Here is a 21,523-nt window from a genome sequence, read left to right as displayed (position 1 = left end):
AATTCTGCCATGATCATCTGGAATTCTGGACCATCCACCACGAACGACCGAGCGTGTGGAGATGCTACTCCCCGATGCGTCGTGATGCCACACTTTTGCGATAATCTTGATTTTGAACGGCACTCGTAGCCGTTTTTCAGATTTGTCTTTTGCAGATTTTTCAAGTTCGACTTTGGTCGACATTTTCGCCACTGCATCAAAGTGATTCAAGTTGCACCCAGTATCCGTTTGCATGACGATGCTTCTATTTTCGCCTGAGACAATTGTTGAAAGAGTTATCAAAAGGGTTTTCCAAGTTTGAAGAATTCAATAAGGTCAAAAGATTGCCCCACAGGGTTATAGAGACTCTTGCTATGTGTAAGTCCGTCCTTATGCGTAAAGGCTGGCATGGTCAACTTCATCCTTTGAGAGTTGTTGCCTGCACAAATCTAGAGACAGCCTTTTGCACATAATACCATAACTCTTGTTACGGGTATTCAACGAGACCTTTTTCACAATGATCATTTCCTCCGGACTGGTTTAATGACGAAGTTGTAAGGCTGATGTGAAAGCTCACACCACAAGTTCGCGACATATCACTAAGTTCAAACCCTCTGTAGTAACCAATGAACCTCTTGCCGAGGGAAGCTGCGCCTGCTTGTGATACTGTAGCCAAGAATATGGCAGTTACGCAAAGGAGACAGCACAGAAACGGAGTTCCCCACATTATCAACGGTCATTTCTACAGAACGACATGATCCACAGACTGTCCCCTGAACCCTTACATCACATTTCCACACACCATGCAAATGTCTCCCTTTCATCATTCACACCTCGAACACCCTGGTACATCATCGAGATTTCAAAAAAAGCAATTCCCTACAGAGCCATCGGAGATCCAAGACTAAGAAGTAGAGTAGGTCGTCGGTTCCTTCATAGACCCGAATACGATGGTTATGATGATGGTATCTGGATCAAGATCCAAGGTAGTATCTATATTGCCCAATGGCATCCGCTCCTTCGGAAATGACGATTCAGGCCTTCAACGAGTCATACCCGATGAGAGCCTCGATGCAGTAAAGATCAAAAAGGTTCTTGCAGGTGGATAGAATCTGGCGTTGGCGGCTTGTAGCAAAGCAAATCTAAACCGTAGAGGCAGGATCTAGGATAGAGAGTGGATTCCAGTTAATACATGTTCCCTTCTAGTACATCGTTCACGCTTAAGTCATCAATATCAGGCATCTCTCTTTCCTGACATCGACTATACCACTCAAGCAACTCCGGGATCGTATCAAAGGTTTTGTCATCGTCCGGGCCATAATCAATGTAACGCCAAGCCCACGGCTCAACTTCTCCGTCAGGCCGGTTTCTTCGACAGTAGACTATGTAGAAGAAACTCTCCATGCCGTCCCCAGATTTCCATCCCGCAGTGACGTCCCAACATCCATCGTTCGTAATCTTGTTAGGTTTCTTGACCGTGACATCGATCATAGACTACGTCTGAGGGCTTGACCCGGTCCAGAATATGGCCTGTTACGTCCACTTGGTCTCTCCCATTCCGGGTCCGGTCAATGCACCCACGTACTCGGCAAGAATGCGAAGCTCGGGGGGGCAGTGATGCTATCGCGAACCTCTTGGAGACATTTTGCCTTCAAAGCGGTTTCTAGACGGGAGAAATACGACTCTCGATCATGGCTGGTCGGAATAGGTCCTCCACAACCGTCAAGATCGCAAAGCGATGCAAGTTCGTCAAACTTTGTGAGCATATCCTCTGGGCTCGATACCAAGGTCCGGGCATCATTCCGACCCAGGAGGCTCCCAAAACAGTCTACCCTCATGTCTTCGGCTTCATTTCCCCAGTCTTCCGAGTCTAGCTCAGCCTGCGTCGCGAGTTGCACTGAACATTTATATCTGCATCAGTCTCACTTCACGAAAAACCGTCCTCGATGTGCACGCACCGTAGACTTCAAGGGCTCGGCGGTTGCGTCCAGCTATGTGTGCGCGGTACGCATCAAGAGCAGTCTTGATAACCTCGCGTGTTGAGTACATAGTCTTAGCCTCGTCAAAATCATTCAAATTTCATGAATTAACCAGAGGGATTTCGAGATTAGCAGAGAATAAGGCGAGTGCCCATTTGTCAGGATTCTGTTGGTGCAGTTGGTTTGGTGCAAGTGGGTCGATTGTTCATTGCTGTTCTAGGGTACATTTGATGATTCTTTCTATGGCAGTGTATCCGTCCTTCCTAATACAGCCAGGTAAAAGGTGCACCGGCTCAAAAGTCCGATCCGCTCCGTCTTCCACCATCCGTATCGGGAATGCCGGCTCTCTCCCCGATTGAGTCACCCGGTCAGCTTACTCGGGGATCGCCCAGCAAACAGCAAACCCATCAAAGTAAACTCAAAGTGCCAAACCCAAGCGAAATAAAGCACCTCGACCGGCCCTCCCCGTCCATCATCCCCCTCCCCCCTTTACAACATCCTCACCCGTGCCAAGCCCTTCAAATCCCCGCACCCGGTGTCCGTCATTCATCCCATCGCCCGACAGCTCAGCGCCAAGCTCCTGCAAAGCCATGGCATCCTCTCCATCCACCACCTCCGCCGCACCGGCACCGGCAACCGCCACGGCACCGACCACAGCAGCGGCCTCCCGTCCCGCCAAAGCCACCGTAACCCTCCGCCCCGCAACAGAAGCCGACATCCCCGCCCTCGCATCCATTTCCGACGCAGCCTGTAAAACGGACTCGCACACCCAGCTCAAAGCCTCCATCCGCGGCGACGATGATTTCCCAAAGGGCATGCAAGACGCGCTGAAAGCCTGGATCGCGCACCCCAAAGTCGACGTCATTGTCGCCGAGAGCGACGGCGGACCTGTGGGATGGGTCGGATGGGTGAGACGAGGATTCGCCGGCGACACTGACCTCCCGCTGGACGGACCGGACGAAGAACCCCAGCCCGAGACATTCTTCACGGACGCGGAGCAGAAGCAGAAGACCAAGACAATAGACGACCTCGGCGAACTAACAAACGCATCAATGAACTACTGGGTCAAGCGCTTCATGCCCGAGGGCTGCAAATGCAGGTTCCTGTGCACCTACGTCGTCCACCCTGATCACCAGTCCCGCGGCATCGGCTCGGCGCTGATGAAGTGGGGCACCGACAAGGCGGATCGCGAGCCGGGCGTATACTGCTGGGTCCAGTCGTCCATGGGCGGACAGAAGGCGTTTGAGAGGCAGGGGTTCCGGGAGGTGGGCAGGTTAGAGGCGGAGTTGGATGAGTTTGCGGACGGGGTGAAGCCTGGTGGGAAGTTGGCGGGTGTCACGGGGAGTGAGGAGCTTTGGGGGCGGTATTCGTGGGTTTATATGAGGAGGGATGCGAGGGCGTAAAGCAGATCATGATGTATATTGGAGAAAAGTGTCAAAGACGCCGTTATGCGATGCATCGTGATAAAGTCCCATATTGGTCCCGAACTACAGCTGGCGCTATACAGTCAACTCGTTCTGTGAGGGGCGCATTGTCCGTCTACAACCCAACAAGCTTGCAAAACGTCATGAGGCCCCACGCGCCAGCCAAGGGGTTCATCATATCCTGCACCATCATCGAGTCCGAAATCGCTTCGTTGAAGTCCTTCATCAGCGGCACCTTGGGCTTCGAGGCCCAGAATTGGCGCATGTACTGGTGTCCGTACGTCAGACCCGCGGCAAGCATGATGGGGAAGCCGACGGTGAAGATGCCCAGGCCGCGGGGCACCACCAGGGAGAAGGCGATGCCGCCGATGGCGGACACGAGGCACTGCCAGACAAGGGGTGTTAGTATATCGTGAATTTCAGGGAACGGTGAGACTGAGAGTGAGTGAGAGTGAGAATGAAAATGAGAGTGTGTGAGAGTGAGAGTGAAAGTGAGAGGGAGAGAAGTGTGCTGGACTGTGAGAGGAGCGGGCTGAACGTACGCCAACGAAGCCTGTTCCGACGGTATATCTGATTTCCCAAAGCTGCTTCTCCGCCGTCCTGCTCCATTCCGCCGCCTTTTTGGCCTTGTCTTCGTACTTGAGTAGTCTGGGGATCGAGTCCGCCGAGTGCACGAGGGCAAACGCGCTGACGAGGGTGATGAGGATGCCCAGCATGTTTGTCGGGAACGCCATTTTGTGGTCACTTGTTGATATGTTTTCCCCTTTCGACGTAATGCTTTGGTTGTGTTGTTTCTTTCGGATCTGGTCCTCTTATCGTGACGATTTGTTGCGCAAGGTCTCGTTGATGTTTATATGAAGAAAAGGAAAAAGCTCGACAGCTCACATGTAGGAACAAGTCGCTAGACCGCGGCAGTGACGTCATGGCTCACCGAACTACGACACCCGGCCAAAGTACTCCGGCGGGTCTGTGGTGGAGGTGAGCTCACGAACAGGGACACGATCAAATTCATGGGACGGACAATGCAGGACACACAACGCTCTGGCCTAATTTGGAATTTCATTTCAGTCATTTCTTGCGAAACTCTGAGAGGGCCATGCTTGGCCCAGCCCCTACATAGTAAGCAGGTGTTCATGAGATAAAAGCTCATACAACTCTCCCTCTCGGTTAGGTATTCTGAGGTTAGACGGCCCGCGGTCTGGGCCTCGAGCTCGGATGAGACACGTCCAGCCGTGCTTCTCATCATATTGAGCCGTGACATTATTCAACAGTATTGCCATGTGGCTCCGCATTGTACAGTCCGCGGAGTCCTGACCTTGTCATTCGTACCGGCTGAGTTGCTCGATGAGCATTCCCGCACCACATAGCTATCAGCTGTCCAACGCCCTCGTCATGCAACAAATCAGAAGATGGCCCGAAACCCATGCTTAAGCTGCAGACCGAAAGACTATTGCTCCGTATGTACCTTCTGCTATTGATACGCCATCAACAGTGGCAGCAGCTCATGAATCATGCCTGCCGAACGAGCTAACAGCTCTCAAATTCACCATCAAGGCAAATATTTCGATCCCCTCATTTACCTCTTCGGTCGCAAGTCCTTGACGTAAAAGTCGAGCTTCTCCGAATGGTAAACATGACCGGGGGGGTTCTTCGCTCCAGTGTACAGGTTATCGATGGAGTGCTGGTGAAAGGTTTCCGATGCCGTGCACTGCAGGATATGAGGCAGTCCCGGCGGGTTTGTGAGGCGGAAAATGCCATATCTGGATGCTGCGTTAGTCAATGTTGTGTGTACGAAGAAACAGATGCGACTTACGATGGAGAATGCCTTGGAGAACACACAATGGCGATACTCTCTGGCATCATGACTTGGTACCCGGCCTGCGTGTGTAGGTCTCGCGAGCTCATGAAGCACGTCTGCGTGGGATGCGTATGAATCCAGCCCACAACCAAAAGATCTTCGTTGATGCAGTAATCCAGCATCGACGATTCGTTTTCCGTTTCGCACGTATCCGGTGTGCACTTTTGTTCGGGGATAAGAAGGCAGCTGATGAACAGTGCGTTGTTAACGGGTCGTCCACAAAGGATACCGCACATTTCGAGGCCTCTGCGTGTGTTCTCAGATGCAATGTTGAGGAAGGTATCCCTAAGCTGTGTTGGGAGGAACACGGGTCGGATAGGATCGCCATTCTCTAGGTAGGCTGCCGGCTTGAAGGCTAGCCGCTCCTTTGCCGCCGGTGGCATTACCTCCTCCTTGGCTGGCAACTCCGGAACGCCTCCCTGTAGCGCGTTGGCTGTTGACGGCGGTCTATAGGACGTTAATGGCTCCTTGCTTGGCCTCATAGGAGGTGCTGCATCGAGCTCCTGGCGCATCATCGTGAAGTCCTCCTTTGGCGGTTTCGGTGGCTGAGGTGGTGGGGGCGTGTAAGTGCGCTGCGGTTCCAAAGGCGACGCCTCCCATTCCAGTGCCCTCGGTCGTGATATAGAAGGGTAATTGTAAGAGTAGCTTGGAGGAGCTCTCGGCGGGGGTACCTGGCCTTGGTAATTTGGAGCTTGCGAAGTGCTGAAGGTATCTTCGTCTCTTCCCCCGTCGGTTCCATCAAGTCGGCGGCGAGTCGCTTCGATCTGTCTCCTTATATCTTCCTCCTCTGATGCGGCCGTCGCTGGGCTGCTGAATTGCTCCCAGTCCTCCCAGCGGCCACCCTTCCGGCGCTCCTGCTCTTCTTCGGCGCTAACGCCGGCCTGCCGCGTCGCTCTCCTTGCAGCATCTCGTCTCTTGTAGTCTCGTTGCGCCAAAGAGACTGCAAGTTCCTGGTTATCGGCGGCATCGAGGATCTTGGCGTTTCCGGATAAGGTCGGGTCTCGGGCAGCAAACTCGTTGTAGCTTGTGGGTCTGGTGGTGAATTCGTCATCTTCTCTCTGCTTTGACGCACTCATCAACTGCCATTCCTTGTAATCGCGGTCGATTTGCGGCTTCAATTCCTCCAGTAGCCCGAAAACCTCCTTATTCTGGCGGTCGAACAGCGGCTTCGTGAGCGCCTTGTTTTCGGGTAACTTGGCATCGGGATGTGTTTTCAAGTGAGTAAGGACTAGTATCGAGTGTCGCCATAGCATCTGGTATGCTTTTCGTATGTCGCGATCTTGAAGCGCAAAGGTTGCCTAGATCGCATTGTCATTAGCGATCGCTGCGCAGGCAAACAAACAACCCGAAATGGGGCACAAACCTCTTGGAACAGGGTATCTGCAGATCGCGCCCAGTACTTGAAGGGTATTGTAGTCCTAAAGTCGAAGTCCTCTGCTGCTAGAGTAATCTCCTTGATGCTCATGGGCCGCGCGGGCCTGGGACTCGAAGGGCCGTTCATCTTGGTGGTGTCGGAGGAGTTGGAGCTCTCCGATCCGGCTTTCGCTGTGTATTGCGGTGCAAGCTCGGGAGTGTCTCGTTGGATGTTCGGTCGCTAGTGGTGACAAACACCGTTCAGGGAGATGTTGGCATGTTTCTCAGATCAAAAGGCCAAGCGTGGCAGCCTTGAGGTAGCAAGCGGGTGACCGTTTGGTCAAAGACGTCTTGCGAGTTTCGTCCCAGGGACCGTATGACGAAGCGCTAGAGGAGCCACTCGTGGCTGAAGCCTGAAGCCTGAAGCACACGCCCAGCAGCACCCCGCCATGGATGGGGGGAAAGCCGACAAGGTCCGCATCAAATGGAGGGGCACGGGAGAGAGCTCGGGCCCCGTTCGAGTGTACATCACGTGTGTGATAGCTTCAACACGTGACCGAAACTACACCGAGATATCGCTTACATCATCGATCTCACCGACCAAGGTAAGCAGAAGCAGTTCAAGGTGAGGAATAGTCAGGGTTCACGCTTTATCGAGCTGTCATTTGCGGGAGGATCCGGACCATTGTCTCGGATCCACTCCAAAATGAATGTCACTGAGCTGGGAGTCCAAGAGATGAACTAGAAATTCGAAGTTTTCCATGATCCATCGCATTGCCACAATGCAATGAAAATTTCAAGCATCAGGGCCTCGTCGAGCTACAACACAAGCTGTACATAGACGTCACCTCGCCCGTATTTCCGTTCGATTTACGAGACCTCTCTCGTTTGCCCGCCAACCCAACGGACACCGACAAGCAAGGTTGAAGGGGGCCAGACGCTCGCCTCATTCCAAGATCGGGAAATGTCGGAACCCGCTCAATTTTTCGTACTACTTTTTCGCCAACCACTCAGCTTTACCACGAATAAGGTAATTATCCAGCCAAGCTGGCAAGCTGGCAAGGTGGGAAAACCAAAGCAACCCGAATTGCGCCCAGGCGGGCCGGTGAAGCCGTTCCTGACGTTCCCTGGTCCTATCCGCATTGATCCTCTTGCGGCTCGGGTCTCAACATGGCACCATGCTCGACTGCTTCCACCGCCTGCTTGAACCGGGTCGCATGTTCCCTGACGTGCATGTTTCCTGTTGCTTGAGTCGAATACACGGCTTGCCCCCCACGCTCTTTTCTTTCCGCTGGTCGCCGGTGAGCGAGGGAACCAGCCAGCTGCCAAAGTGAGATAGATCATTGGCGGTCTGGAGACTCTATGTTCAAGTCCCTGTTTATTGTTACTGTGGCGGATGATACGTCGTCTTCCATTGTCTCAAGTTGCGGCCGTGGCGGTGCCTAGTCGTCAGGTTATCAGCTATCGCATCTTGCCATCAAGCCCAAATCTGACGGCGAGATGGCTTGATGTTTTTGCGGGAATGTGGAGGGCATGGCCGCACTCGAGCTCCTGTTTTTTTTCCCGCCTTGCTTTTGCAATTCGCAAGTGTTGATGCCAAATGGGGGTCGCCGCCGGGCATCTCCCGCAAAGACTGGGGACCCAATGTCGACTAGTCCTTGCCATGTGTTCGTCCGTCCGGCCATGGCAGATTCAGGGATGGCCACCATCTGAGCCATCCTGGCTGGACATGGAAGAATCTCCCGATGAGGCCACAAGGCTACAATTCAGTCGAGATTAAAGGAGAAGTTTTCCGCCTTTGTTGATGTTGAGATTTTTTAGATCTGCTTGATTATCTTCATCCATCTTCATCACAAATACCAGTGTTACATCCATCTACTCCATCTACAACCTCATCACCAAATCATCGTGAGACCTCACATACATCACCGCCACCATGTCTTCCACCACTTGCAGAAGTAAGCCGCCCTACTCAACACAGAACCATACCAGCAACTAACAACTCGCCCAGAAAGCATCGACAGCACCATGTCCCACTTCACACTAAGCATGGGCAAGGCCTCAGTCCAAAATAACGTCTCCCTCTGGACAACCCTCTCCCAATGCTACGCCGAAATCGCAAAGGCCTTCGCCATCCAAGACGCAGAGGGCATCCTCTCCACCCCAGACAGCATCTCCAAGGTCGTCCACGCAACCTTTGACCACGACGTCCACGGCCTCATCGAGCAGCACTCCTCCTCCATGGCCAGCTACCTCGACGACGCCACAAAGGCGCACATGCTCGCCCAGGCTATCGCCGGCATGGTCGCCTTCTTCCAGAAACTCGCCGCGCACCACCAGGGCCCCGTCACGCAGGCCAGCTTCGACCGCGAGGTCCAGCGCTTCGCAGAGTGCGAGCTCCGCTCCGCCATGATTCGCACCATTGAGGAGAGCCGCATCTTTGGGCGCTGCTACACGACCAGCCAGATTGCCGACCTCATTATGGGCGCCGTCGAGGGGAAAATCAACGACGCAGAGTTTACGTCCGAAGACGAGTACCAGAACGCCATTGGCTGGGCGACTGAGTTGCCCGCGCGTAACATGGGTTTGCCGTGGGGCTTTTCCATCATGGCCCTCAACTAAGAGAGTTGGTTGGTGCAGATAATTATGACTGCTGTAATGAAAATCTTTGGGGTCTTGCGTGGCGAGGGTATCGCCGCCGGGATAGGGTCGCATTAGCATGGCGTTTTTGTAAAGGAATCTTATCGGAGCATTGCTGGGTATAGTTCATAGTCCTAGTAGCTTTTTAATTGTATCACCACTCTCATCAGACCTTCATCTTGATTGCTTGTTCCTTGTGATATCGTTCATCCACTGTTGCTGTCACTGTCGCCCTCATCATGCCTTCTGTGCCTGAGCCGCCGCAGCTTGTGCGCTGGTCTGGATCTGGATGATGTCGCCCTTCTTCTTCTCCAGCTTACCCTGTGCGTCTCTGATCAATCCTTCATGTCTCTCGCTGGTAAATGTCAGTGAATAAAGTCTGCTGGATGGAAATTCACTTGTGATGCACGTACATCTCCTTGGTGATGAAGTCCAGACGGCCCTTGACTGTGCTCTCGGCCTCCACCTTATCCTGCTTCAGCAACACGGGGCCGACCAACTTGTAGATCTGCTCGCCATCCTTGAGCTTGTCAAACTCCTGAAAAATATGTCAGCCTTGTGGTCGTGAATTTCAGTTCCTAAGGCTCGCCTACCTCTTTTACGCCAAGGTTCTCCTGCCTCTGAGCCTCCAACTTTTGCCTCGACTGGACGGTGGTCTGAAGTTCTGATGAGACATGAGTAAAGATTTCGCTTCTAATTGCCTGTTTCCGATCGCGTACCCTGTTGCAGCGCCTGGTATTCCTCCGATAGCTTTTGCAGCTTTGCTTGCACCTCAGCCATGGTTGGGGTATGAGTATGAGTGTGAGGGGTTCACTGGAGGTGAGTGTGAAAATTGCAAACTAATGAGTTGGCCGGAGCGCGAAAACGTCGGAAACAATGCCGCAGACCAGTCCAACGATGTTGTAATGAGATGAGTGTGTGAATCAGATGCCGCCAAAATGCCAAGGCTCTGAGAAATAATTCGTTCTGTTTCGACTTTTGCGCAGTAGTCTGCGAGAAGATACTTTGTACCTCGACTCAGCATTCGATGTGGTGACAGACAGTCGGAATACCGTTTAGTCAAATATCAAGCAACCCACTTGGCAGGTATACGGGCCTCGGCGGGAAGTAAGTCTCAGAGGATGCGAAACACTTAAGCTTTTTGTGAGTCAAAGAATCTTTCTTTTTTTCGTTCAATGCGAGATTTTCAGTAAGTTAATTTGCATCATTCTTTTCCTTTTGCTTACCTCTCAGCCTTTATGCTATGTCATATTTGGCCGCATAGCCTTCGACTAGTGGCCGTGAAAGCGTCATGCATGTATACAGTTGATACATCTAAACACATATTTTCATGTAACCCAGACAAGTCCCCCACCCCCACCACCTGCCCAAGGCACCCCGATTAGCGCAGCGATCCATCACGAACTGCCCAGGCAACGTCACAGAACCCAAGCCCACAAGTGCTTCCTCAAGGTTCCTCACCCGTCCAAACTTCCAACCCTCCACCCGTTTGCGCCAGGCACCGACGACCTCCTCGGGACCCTACCGATTCTTCCATCTTCCGACATCCGATCCCGAAGTGATTAGCCAAAGGCGCGGACAAACACGACGACGTTCACACCGAGAGAGCTTTCCCCGCTCTTTCCACCTTCTCACGAAATCCGACCTCTTCCACGCCGCTTAATCGCCGAGCTCCTCGAGAAACAAAAGCCAACTCACAGCCAACAATGTCGGGAATCACCGACTTCCTCGGCCGTGCCATTAGCACGGTCAAGCAGGCCATCGATGCCGATAACGCCGCCGAGTACGACAAGGCCTTTCAACTATACACAAAGTCGCTCGAGCTCTTCGTCCTTGCCGTCAAGTGGGAGAAGAACCCAAAGTCAAAGGAGCTCATCCGCCAGAAGACGGCCGAGTATATGGACCGCGCCGAGAAGCTCAAAACATACCTCAACGAAGCGGAGAGTAAAAAGAGCGGCGGGGGCGGGAACAAACCCGGTGCCGTGGGCGTTAATGGCGGCGGCAAGGGTAAGGGGAGCGCTGACGACGGCGATGAGGACAACAAGAAGCTGCGCAACGCTCTCAGCGGCGCCATCCTGCAGGAGCGGCCCAATGTACGGTGGGACGACGTCGCCGGTCTCGAGGGCGCCAAAGATACGCTAAAGGAGGCCGTCGTGCTGCCCATCAAGTTCCCGTCACTGTTCCAGGGCAAGCGTCAGGCGTGGAAGGGTATTCTCCTCTACGGCCCGCCTGGAACGGGTAAGAGTTATCTGGCCAAGGCGGTCGCGACGGAGGCAAACAGCACATTCTTCAGTGTCAGCAGTTCCGATCTCGTAAGCAAGTGGATGGGAGAGAGTGAGAGGTGAGTTGATTATCGGTTGCGCAAACACGCAAGCAGTACGCTAACGTAACAAAACAGGCTCGTCAAGGCCCTGTTCAGCATGGCGAGAGAAAACAAGCCCTCGGTCCTGTTCATTGACGAAATCGACGCCCTCTGCGGCCCCCGCGGCGAAGGCGAGTCCGAGGCGTCAAGACGTATCAAGACGGAGCTGCTCGTGCAGATGGACGGTGTCGGAAACGACAGCAAGGGCATCCTGGTCCTGGGCGCGACCAACATTCCCTGGCAGCTCGACGCCGCCATCCGCAGACGTTTCCAGCGCCGCGTGCACATTGGTCTCCCCGACGTCAACGGCCGCGCGCGCATGTTCAAGCTGGCCGTCGGCGACACGGAAACGCACCTCCAGGCGGACGACTACCGCGTCCTGGCCGAGCTGTCGGAGGGTTTCTCTGGCAGTGATATTGCCAACGTGGTGCAGCAGGCTTTGATGGGGCCCGTTCGCAAGATTATCCAAGCCACACACTTTAAGCCGGTATGCTGCCTCGACTTCTGTCATGTGCTATAGATGGAATGATGCTAACTGTGTTTAGGTTGTTCACGAGGGCCAGAAGAAGTTGACACCTTGCTCGCCCGGCGACCCCCAAGCCAAGGAGATGACGTATCACGACGTCGACTCGGAGGAGCTGATGGCGCCCATCATCGAGCTCAAGGACTTCAAGCAGGCCTTGAGGGACTCGCATCCCACTGTTTCCGACGACGATGCCGCCAAGCAAATAGAGTGGACAAACGAGTTTGGTAGCGAGGGCGCATGAGCTGGGTCCTCTGGTTATTGTGGACGGAATGGGGTGGTGTTTATTTCGAAGAAGACTCTGGAGATTGGCTCAAATGAGAACCAAAGAATGGAAAGAAACAGAAACTATTTGGGATGGATGGTATGGGTGGTGAATACGGGGGGCGGATGGGCTGTGGTCGAGAGTTGGGGGCGTCCTCTGGCGTTGAAACGGCCGGCATTTTGGGTTGGGGGAAATATCAAACGTATTACTCTTTTTTGTCTATTGTTCCTTTTTTTAGTTTCTACTGCATTGCAACCTCCATTCTGCCCCCTTCTCGATACAACGTACAATCTTAAAAGTTGGCCTACCATGAAGATGAGAGAGGCCGGATTATTTAGGAGTTTAGGGGTGGGAGTGAATACTTGAACGGGAGGCTTTTGGCCTGAAGAAATTATGGGTCTATGGCGGACTAGGTGCCCTTTGTTGAAGTCAAGTCAGACCCAAGCCAAGAGACAACTCAATCATGGAACTCTCACTGAGCCACATTCACTCATCATGGTAGACTGAACAAGGGGCAGACGGGATTCTGGGGGTATGGGTTCGGTTGTTCTTTCAACTGTACATACACACATATTGTAGAATGATGCATTAACATTTTTTCAAAGCCCAAAAACTCCGTTCAAATAAGCCCGGTTTTTCTCTCATTTCCCCCCATAAAACTCCCAAAACAGAAAAAAAAGGAACAGGAAAAAAAAAAGCCACAGGTAGATAACAAGATGAGAGAGAGAAGAGCCGGGAATGATGCCTAAGGTACTTGCCGCCAGACCTACGTTTGAAAAAAAGAGCCAGGAGAAGTTTTTTTGGAACAAGGTTGGGGTAGATGGGGGTATGTGCGAAGAAGACTGAGGGTTGTACAGAAACCGACGTTCTCTTCTTTACTCATCCTTGGACTTGGACTTCTTCTTCTTCTTCTTTTCGCCGTCTGCCTTTTCGGGCTCGGCGGCGCCGACCTCGGACTCGCGCTTGCGCTTCTTCTCCTTCTTTTCCTTCTTGTCCTTGGACTTTTCCTTCTTCTCCTTCTTCTCCTTCTTGACGTCCTCGGCGACGGCGTCGACCATTTCCGCGTCGTCGAGCGTGAGGTCGCCCTCGACTTGCTCCAAGACGGAGGCCTTTGGAATATTAGCATGGTAATTTAGAGAAACATCAAGAGAATGCAGTCAGCGGCTTACCATGACGTCGGAGTTCTTGGCGGGCTTCTTGCCGGTGGCGTAGAACTCGAGACGGTCCTCGACCTGCTGGCGGAGGGCCTCGCCGAACTTGGTGTTGGGGTTCTCGGTGTAGTTGTCGATACGGCTGGCAATGGAGCACTTGTTGGCGAGGTAGCGGGAGATGCGGCCCTTGTTCTTGACGGCGGCCTTGCCGATGAAGCTGCTGTGGTAGATGAGACCGTACTTGGGCGTGTTGCTCTTGGTCTTCAGGGCGCGGAAGAGGGCCTTTTCGGCACCGAGGATCTGCAGGGTCGAGGCCGGGTACTTTGACAGGTTGGTCAGGGAACCGGCGTGGGAGATGAGCTTGGCGGCGACGGGAGTGCCGATGAGGGTCTGCAGGTTGGGCGCGACGATGGACATCTTCTTGTCGAGGTAGTTTGCGGTCGAGCGGCGGGCCTCGGCCTGCGCGACGACGGCCTCGGCGAAGCCCTTGACGATCTCGAGATCGGCGGGGGTGATGGAGAGACCCATGGAGACCTTTGCGGCGTCGATGATAGCCTGGGCCTTTTCGCCGTCCTCCTCGACGAGGGCGGCGATGTCGTGGAGGCGGTCGTCGGTGAGGGTGGCCTTGTCGCCGATGGCGAGGACGAGCTTGGCGTAGGTGAGGTTGTCCGACTCGATCTTGACGAGCTCGGGGAAGTGCCAGCCGTACCACTCGCGCACGCGCATGAAGAACTGGTTGACGCCCTTGTCCTGGAACTCGACGGTGGCGCTGGCCTGGATGACGTGGTTGTCGTTCTTGGTGGTGCTGAACTTGACCTTTGCGCGCGAGTACGAGTGGCCGAGACCGAGGCCGGCGGCGGTCGAGTCGCCCGTCTGCAGGCCCTTGAGGAGGCGGTCGGCGTGCAGGCGGACGCCGCGGAGGAGGTCGCCGGCGACCTCGGAGGTCTCAGAGGTCTCGCAGTCGATGCCGGAGAAGGTGCTCTTGATCACGGAGGCCAGGTTCTTCTCGGCCACGGCGATGGTGATTTTGCTCTTCTTGCCGCTCGTCTGGGGGAGGTTGAGCTCGAGGACGGACTTGAGGTGGTCGGACATGAGACCCTCGGAGATGTGGTTGATCTCGTCAAGTGCCTGCTTTCCGGTGCTGTGAGAAGGGTATTGTCAGCAGGGTGTTCTTCATTCTTGTCTCCAATACCATGGTCCCGCATCCAAGACGCGCTTTCGAGAGATCCCCTCCTTCGCGCAGCCTCCAGCCTCCAGCCTTCAGCTACCACCAAAACCACCACTGCACTCAATTCGCGAAATTGGGGAAGTCGTACTCAAAGGGAGTGAAGTTGACCAGCTTGACCATCTTGCCAAACTTGGAAAGGTCGGCAATGGTCTCCTGGGCCTCCTTCTGGCGCAGGCCGATGCTGTCGGGCTGGTGCTCGATCTGGAACACACCATAGCCCATGGGGGCCTCGTAGAGGAGGTAGTTGATCGCCGCCATTTTGGAAACCTCTGTCTATTTCTCTCTCTGATCTTGATGTTCGTTGGCGCGGGAGGGGGGACCGGACAATCAAGCCTCGCGGAAGTTATTGTGGGTGGGCAGAGGCGAGTCGACAGCGCTGGTCAAAAAAGAGAGGTCGAAAAAAAGTATCCAGAGGTCGGATTTTTTTCTTCAATTTTTCCTTTCCCCCCACTGGTGTCAATTGGAAATTTTTCTGGAGCTCCAATGCTGACGCTCGGGCCAGGCGTCTCGTTGGTGTGGGTGGTGGGAGGGTCACGTGGATGGCCTCCGGCATGAGACGACGCCGGCAGCCGATGGTGGGGCAGCGTCTGTGGCTGGGCTGGTGTGGCTCAACACTTGATGTTGCTCAATGGGAGTGGGAGAGACAACAGCAGTAGAGTCACTCCATCTTCACATGAGGACGCAATCATGTCATGGAATTTGTCTGCATAAGTTCACCATCTGATCTTTACCCGTTCCCCATATATCTTTACCTGTATGTATATGTGTTGCATTCAGCGAACTGAGCGGCTTAACTCTGGTGCTTCTATGGTTGTTAGTCGCAACCTCGAGAATTCTACGAATAGCTCAGCATTACCCCAATCAAGACCTTTTCCAATTAACTGAAAGCTTTCAAGTAATTCCCAAGACTCTCTATTCAATTTTGATGGTTTGCGGCTTCAGCTAGCCATGAGGTTGCGGAGTTGTGAATTTTCTTGGTGATTTGAATGTTGATTCAAATTCAACATTGAAGTTTTGTTTCAGTACCTGCGAAGACTCTCAACTCTTCACTTTCAATCTTGAGAACAAGTATTTGGAACGTTCAATAATTCATCCTATTCAAGTAAACCACCCAGTCAATCCATTTGTTTTAACATCATTCATAAAGTCTTTCGTCCAGCTTCCTATCAAATAGCTAATCAATTACATCGAATGCTACAACGCAGGCTTATCATCATACCAATCACATGCCACCAAAAAACACCTCAAGCACCCTTCACTACCACCTCTACCAAATCAAATCCACCACCAAAAACCCACATGACTGATTCTTGATTCGCTCTCCCATGGCAGACTCTGTAAGCATCCCTCCCGAATATGCAGAACCAACTCCCGGAGCCCCCGAACAAATTCCAACAGGCTGTTAAACCGGAGGAGGAATCGTCTTCAATCCCGTCGCTTCCGGCATCTGGCGGAGGTGTTGTCGCGGGGTATTGGCCCAAGAAAGTCTAACGTCCAATGACATCATGAATCCAGATAGGTAGCGCCGAGTGATTCTGCCTGGCTTACACCGCCGCGCCTGATTGTCCTTAGTTGACTCTTTAGTTGTTTGAAGATTCGCAAATGTCACTGTGGATGCGATCGGATGAAATTGGTGATCAATGTTTGTTGTCATTACACATTAGGCGTTATTAAAGTGAAGGATATGATACATGTACAAAAGTCCGAGCAAAAGGATGCTCGCCCCCAAAAAGTTGTACGCAGGTAGCTCAGAACCATAGGAATTCGTCAAGCCCATTTTCCGACCGCCTCAAAGTTGCCCTGCCTTACGCAGCGCGGCGGCTCCTGGTTCGTGACGCTATGCCACCCCCGCCAACCGCCTTAGCCACACCGTTCGCAACAGCCTGCGCAGTCTCCCCGCCAGCAGCAGCCGCCACGGGCGCGACGTCAATCTTGGACACCTCGTCAATGGTCTCCATGGGCTCAGCCTCGGACTCCTCGGCCTCGGAGCGGTCGTCCTGCTCGACGCCCTGGAAGACGTAGCGGTATCCGATGCGCACGAGGAAAAAGAGCCAGAAGAGGTTGAGGGACTGCAGGAGGCCGAGCAGGCTGAAGGTGATGATCTTGGAGAGGAGGCACTTGTACTGCTGCGTCTCCCAGTTGAGCTCGTAGGGGCCGACGGTGGAGAACTCGGTGAGGATGGACCAGAGGATCTTGAGGTTGATGAAGTGGCGGAGGTAGATCCACGAGGCGAGGGACAGGCAGTACCAGGGACCCGTGATGGGTGCGTCAACGTAGTTGAAAGTCTTGGACATCTGGAGAGGAGGTTGTGTCAGTTGCGTTGCGTCGAGTTGGGGTTTGCACGTATCTTGCGAGTGAAACTTACTGCCATGAAAAAGTCGCTGATATCGTGGGTCAGGTAGACAGCGATACCCATGTAGGTGAAGTGAAACCGGTAGCTCAGGCCGATGAGGGCCAACGTCACGCAGTGGTGCGCGACGAGCTCGTAGTAATCCTTGCGCGGCTTCTCGAGACCGAGGAGCATGACGAGCGCCTGCTGCGCCCAGTAGGCCGCCTCGAACAGGTAGTAGAACTTGACGACGGCCTCGTGGGTCTTGTGGGGGAACGTCTCGTACATGCCGGTGGTGTTGAAGTACCAGACGGGCGTGCGGCTCATGACGTACAGTCCAAAGGGGCCGAGGATGCCAAAGTAGACGGCGGTGTAGGCCTGCTCCATGAAGCGCAGCTGCTTTCCGCGGGAGCGGATGCCGAGGGACTTTGCGAGCGGGCGGAGGAGCTCCTGCATGATGAACTCGCGAGTGAAGGAGAGGACTGTGGCGTAGAAGCAGACGAAAGCGATATCCCAGAGACCCTTGCCATACTGCGCGGGCGCGTCGGATTCAGCACCGGCGGCGGCATCGAGACCCTGCTGAGGGATCTTGTAGGAGAGGAAGATGAAGTGGTGGATGATGTTGGACTCGGTGGGGTTGACGGCGTAGAGGGAGAGGAAGACGAGGACCATGACGAGGGGCGTGGTCCAGGTGTGCTTGACGGCGATGTGCTTGCAGCGGCGGAGGATGGCGCGGGCGCGGCTGCGCTTGGAGAGGCGGTCGAGCTGCTCCTGTTTGGAGGGCTGACGGGCGTTGGCGTCGTGACCGTGGCCATGGCCTCGCACGCTCGACTTTCTACGTCGACGGGTCGCGATCTGGTCTTTGCCGGCCGAGGCCGGGGCGGTAGACTGAGCCATGGGCGATTCGGCGGCAGTCATTGTCGCAAAGTTGTGGGATCGAGGTTGTTGTTGTACTGGTACGTCTGTTTGAGGTCGAAAAGGGGGGGAAGATCTACAGATGTTTTGACCGAGTAGAGAGACGACTAAGATAGGAGGGGGGCTTCAGGGCAGAGACGGGATGTCGCGTGCACCTTTCGCGATTGAGGCGTTGAAAGAGATTTAACTAGAGCCGATCAAGACCTGTCGAGCATGCAGAATTGAAGAAGTAGGAAAAGAAGAAGTCGGGAGGAGGGTGAGAGGCCGGAAAGTCTGGAGGAAAAAAGGTTTATAGGCAGCGGACGGCCGGGGCGGCGGTCGGGGGATTTTTCTTGTGAAGCAATTTCCCCCGTGGCTTGCGCAGAGGCGGATTTTCGGATAGAGTGGGTAAGATCAATTTTACAGTACCTTAAGGCCAGACATGGGGGGGTTGATTCGCACCGGTACACCCTGGGATCCCGCGTACTGCAGTAAATCGCAGTAATTGCTGGCAGTGACAGACAGGCGAGTCGACGAATGGCGGCACCAGGTAATACGCGGGTGGCCTGCAACTGGCGCCTTAGGTAAGGCAGTATTGTCCTTTTCCGTTCTTTTCTGGCGATCCACCCTGTTGGGATCTTGAAGGAAGCTGCGTCTATTTGACTGGTACTCCATCACCCCCTATGCGAGGTGTTGCTGGGGAGAGAAAGACTTTTCTTTGTTCACCTCTCTTAATTATCCACGGATTTGCTACTGCCTACTGGGTGTAAGGATAAAGAAACGAATTGGCCATTCTGCTCGCAATGGCAGAGTGTAGACAATCGCTCAATTCGGAGCGTGTAGGGGATCGGAGACTTGATGGAAACAATTCCCCGACACGCGCTGTCCGCGACGGGCTGGAGGACGCATGTCGGCACCTGAAAGTAGTCTAACTATTCTCATCATCACCAATTAATACAGACAGAGAAGATGGCTTCGCATTGCAACATCGCTCATTCTCATATGCAAATCTCAAGAACGACTATGTTGACAACAGTCATCGAATTGAAAACAAAACAACAATAGACCCTACGCCAGGGTCCAGAACCATCGTCGGTGCTCGGGCTCTCAACACTTTTTTTCGTCCCATGTCGACCGTCCATCCGCACTTTGGGGCCATCCCATGACGATACAGGCGGTCTGTCACCGTCTCCGACATCCCGTTGGCAGCCCATTCCCGCCCACCACAGCACGGAAGTGCCGGTGCTCAACGGGGGGAGGGGACGGCCCAGACATGTGCTCTCCATCCCCATATGCGCGAATCCAGAGGTGCCGGGGTCTATGCGATATCCTTACCTAAGCTCGCTTGTCCTGCTCCCTTACATAATACGCGCTTGAATGGGAGGTAACCCTCGGATGTCTCTCAGCGTCGCACTCTGCAAGAAAGTACTTTGCTCTTGCAGATCACCCGCCTGCTCAAGGCGAAGCGAGAATCCAACCAAGTTACCTTAAGATTAGGTACCTATTATCACCGGCGTAGAGGTGCAGCACAAATGTAGACTAGTCCATGCCCAGCCACAAACCGTGGCTTTGCCCGAGTGACGTCCAGGTTGCCAGCTCAAGCCACACAGGAGGGGAGCCAGCTGTGGGAGCTGACGACAACTCGCGCCTCATCCAGCTACAAGCTCCAGTAACAGCGCGCAGCATTGCGCCGCATATTGGGGTCAACCACCCACGGCATCCATACAGAGTCCGGGATGCACAGGCACAGCTTGGAATAGAGGGGGGCCAGGAGGGGCAGTGTCGCACTCGTATTTGTGACCTAAAGCCCATTGCCATTGGAGTTGTCCTACGCGGGGCCATTCATTCCAAGTCCCCGGACAAGCTGCATCACCGTTGCCGCTACCCTTTAGCTACCTTACCTTGCCTTACGTTGCATAAACCTGACGTGACCTAACAGTGTCAAACACCTCCAGCGAGCAATAAGAACCGTCTGCCTCCCTCCTGCCGACCTGTTGTCTATAAACATCCCTTTCTTTACGGTCAATATCTTGGCAACGAACCTCGTCTGTCCTGTATGCAATTCGGACGCTCGACAACCCTCGTCACCTCTGCCATAGTCCTCTTGACCACCATCTTCTTGACACACACCTACACGGACCTCTTCACACACCTACCTATTCCCTTTTTCACATCAAACACCACAGACACGATGGGCGGCGGTCCAGTCCAAGGCTTCCGCTCGGTAGCCTACTTTGTCAACTGGTACGTCATCAGCAGTTCTCTTGAGTACTTCCCTCAAAGCAAACGTAACTAACACCATCGCTTCCCAGGGCAATCTACGCCCGCAAGCACCGCCCCCAAGACCTCCCCGTCGAGAACCTCACCCACATCCTCTACGCCTTCGCCAACGTGCGCTCCGACACGGGCGAGGTCCACCTCACCGACGGCTGGGCCGACACGGACATCCACTGGGAGGGCGACAGCTGGAACGACGTTGGGACAAACCTCTACGGCTGCATGAAGCAGCTCAACCTCCTCAAGCGCCGCAACCGCAACCTCAAGATCCTCCTGTCCGTCGGCGGCTGGACATACTCGTCCAACTTCAAGGCCCCCGCCAGCACGCCCCAGGGCCGCGATACCTTTGCCCGCAGCTGCGTCGACCTCATCAAGAACCTGGGCTTTGACGGGTACGTTTACCAGTCCCACCCCGGGTATCCTACCCCAACTGATTAAACCAACCTGCTAACAAACGTGACAGCATCGACATTGACTGGGAATACCCCCAATCCCCCTCCGAAGCCTCCGACTTCGTCGCCCTCCTCCAGGCCGTCCGCTCCGCCATGGACAACTACGCCTCGACCCTGCCAGAGTGGTACCACTTCGAGCTGACAGTCGCCTGCCCCGCCGGCGCCCAAAACTACCAAAAGCTCAACCTCCCCGCCATGGACCCCCTCCTCGATTTCTGGAACCTCATGGCCTACGACTACGCCGGCTCCTGGGACACCACCGCCGGCCACCAGGCCAACCTTCAGCCCTGCCGACAGAACCCGCGCTCGACGCCCTTCAGCACCGCCGCTGCCTTGGCGCACTACACTTCCCATGGCGTATCCCCTGACAAGATCGTGCTAGGGATGCCGCTGTACGGGCGCGCCTTTGAGAATACGGATGGGCCCGGCACGCCGTATTCTGGGGTCGGGGAGGGGAGCTGGGAGAATGGCGTCTTTGATTACAAGGTGTTGCCGATGCCGGGCGCGCAGGAGTATCATGACGAGGAGACGGGTGCGAGTTACTCATATGATGCGGGGAGGAGGAAGATGGTTACGTATGATACGGTGCACATGGCGAGGAAGAAGGCTGAGTATATTCGGGGATGGGGTCTGGGTGGTGCCATGTGGTGGGAGAGCAGTGCTGATAAGCCTGGGCACGAGTCGCTGATTGGGAATGTGGTTCATACGTTTGGTGGTCCGCATGGGTTGCTGCGGCGGGATAACTGTCTGACGTATCCCGAGACCAAGTATGACAATTTACGGAACGGGTTCGCAGGTTGAGGTGTAGG

General features: G+C 54.3%; 12 protein-coding genes across 12 annotated transcripts; 5 read left to right on the top strand and 7 right to left on the bottom strand.

The window, feature by feature from the left end:
* Window positions 1–1,441: 1,441 nt before the first annotated feature.
* CPAR01_14505 (uncharacterized protein) lies at window positions 1,442–2,028 on the bottom strand (the record flags this gene model as incomplete). Its single annotated transcript, XM_060498756.1, has 3 exons — window positions 1,442–1,509; window positions 1,565–1,876; window positions 1,938–2,028. 3 exons carry the CDS (start codon window positions 2,026–2,028, stop codon window positions 1,442–1,444), a joined length of 471 nt encoding a protein of 156 aa, XP_060342817.1.
* Window positions 2,029–2,548: 520 nt separating this feature from the next.
* Window positions 2,549–3,361, top strand: CPAR01_14504 (acetyltransferase; the record flags this gene model as incomplete). The annotated part of the gene is made up of 1 exon (XM_060498755.1): window positions 2,549–3,361. The coding sequence occupies one exon, from the start codon at window positions 2,549–2,551 to the stop codon at window positions 3,359–3,361; it is 813 nt and encodes a 270-aa protein (XP_060342816.1).
* A 136-nt stretch (window positions 3,362–3,497) lies between these two features.
* CPAR01_14503 (uncharacterized protein) lies at window positions 3,498–4,116 on the bottom strand (the record flags this gene model as incomplete). The annotated part of the gene is made up of 2 exons (XM_060498754.1): window positions 3,498–3,767; window positions 3,925–4,116. 2 exons carry the CDS (start codon window positions 4,114–4,116, stop codon window positions 3,498–3,500), a joined length of 462 nt encoding a protein of 153 aa, XP_060342815.1.
* Window positions 4,117–4,958: 842 nt separating this feature from the next.
* On the bottom strand, window positions 4,959–6,741 carry CPAR01_14502 (Mov34/MPN/PAD-1 family protein; the record flags this gene model as incomplete). Its single annotated transcript, XM_060498753.1, has 3 exons — window positions 4,959–5,142; window positions 5,196–6,538; window positions 6,604–6,741. 3 exons carry the CDS (start codon window positions 6,739–6,741, stop codon window positions 4,959–4,961), a joined length of 1,665 nt encoding a protein of 554 aa, XP_060342814.1.
* A 1,788-nt stretch (window positions 6,742–8,529) lies between these two features.
* Window positions 8,530–9,215, top strand: CPAR01_14501 (uncharacterized protein; the record flags this gene model as incomplete). Its single annotated transcript, XM_060498752.1, has 2 exons — window positions 8,530–8,551; window positions 8,605–9,215. 2 exons carry the CDS (start codon window positions 8,530–8,532, stop codon window positions 9,213–9,215), a joined length of 633 nt encoding a protein of 210 aa, XP_060342813.1.
* Window positions 9,216–9,470: 255 nt separating this feature from the next.
* On the bottom strand, window positions 9,471–10,013 carry CPAR01_14500 (prefoldin subunit; the record flags this gene model as incomplete). Its single annotated transcript, XM_060498751.1, has 4 exons — window positions 9,471–9,588; window positions 9,647–9,771; window positions 9,827–9,897; window positions 9,953–10,013. The coding sequence occupies 4 exons, from the start codon at window positions 10,011–10,013 to the stop codon at window positions 9,471–9,473; spliced, it is 375 nt and encodes a 124-aa protein (XP_060342812.1).
* Window positions 10,014–10,939: 926 nt separating this feature from the next.
* On the top strand, window positions 10,940–12,362 carry CPAR01_14499 (vacuolar protein sorting-associated protein 4; the record flags this gene model as incomplete). The annotated part of the gene is made up of 3 exons (XM_060498750.1): window positions 10,940–11,574; window positions 11,632–12,082; window positions 12,141–12,362. 3 exons carry the CDS (start codon window positions 10,940–10,942, stop codon window positions 12,360–12,362), a joined length of 1,308 nt encoding a protein of 435 aa, XP_060342811.1.
* A 146-nt stretch (window positions 12,363–12,508) lies between these two features.
* Window positions 12,509–12,679, top strand: CPAR01_14498 (uncharacterized protein; the record flags this gene model as incomplete). The annotated part of the gene is made up of 1 exon (XM_060498749.1): window positions 12,509–12,679. One exon carries the CDS (start codon window positions 12,509–12,511, stop codon window positions 12,677–12,679), a length of 171 nt encoding a protein of 56 aa, XP_060342810.1.
* A 579-nt stretch (window positions 12,680–13,258) lies between these two features.
* Window positions 13,259–15,020, bottom strand: CPAR01_14497 (NOSIC domain-containing protein; the record flags this gene model as incomplete). Its single annotated transcript, XM_060498748.1, has 3 exons — window positions 13,259–13,492; window positions 13,553–14,675; window positions 14,851–15,020. The coding sequence occupies 3 exons, from the start codon at window positions 15,018–15,020 to the stop codon at window positions 13,259–13,261; spliced, it is 1,527 nt and encodes a 508-aa protein (XP_060342809.1).
* A 1,547-nt stretch (window positions 15,021–16,567) lies between these two features.
* CPAR01_14496 (TLC domain-containing protein) lies at window positions 16,568–18,009 on the bottom strand (the record flags this gene model as incomplete). The annotated part of the gene is made up of 2 exons (XM_060498747.1): window positions 16,568–17,056; window positions 17,128–18,009. The coding sequence occupies 2 exons, from the start codon at window positions 18,007–18,009 to the stop codon at window positions 16,568–16,570; spliced, it is 1,371 nt and encodes a 456-aa protein (XP_060342808.1).
* A 974-nt stretch (window positions 18,010–18,983) lies between these two features.
* On the bottom strand, window positions 18,984–19,271 carry CPAR01_14495 (uncharacterized protein; the record flags this gene model as incomplete). Its single annotated transcript, XM_060498746.1, has 1 exon — window positions 18,984–19,271. One exon carries the CDS (start codon window positions 19,269–19,271, stop codon window positions 18,984–18,986), a length of 288 nt encoding a protein of 95 aa, XP_060342807.1.
* Window positions 19,272–20,041: 770 nt separating this feature from the next.
* Window positions 20,042–21,515, top strand: CPAR01_14494 (glycosyl hydrolase family 18; the record flags this gene model as incomplete). Its single annotated transcript, XM_060498745.1, has 3 exons — window positions 20,042–20,229; window positions 20,298–20,654; window positions 20,726–21,515. The coding sequence occupies 3 exons, from the start codon at window positions 20,042–20,044 to the stop codon at window positions 21,513–21,515; spliced, it is 1,335 nt and encodes a 444-aa protein (XP_060342806.1).
* Window positions 21,516–21,523: the final 8 nt, after the last annotated feature.

Source organism: Colletotrichum paranaense (genome assembly GCF_030867605.1).
Source record: "Colletotrichum paranaense strain IMI 384185 chromosome Unknown Scaffold_15.1, whole genome shotgun sequence".
Lineage (NCBI taxonomy): Eukaryota > Fungi > Ascomycota > Sordariomycetes > Glomerellales > Glomerellaceae > Colletotrichum > Colletotrichum paranaense.
This window is presented reverse-complemented; position numbering and strand designations above follow the sequence as displayed.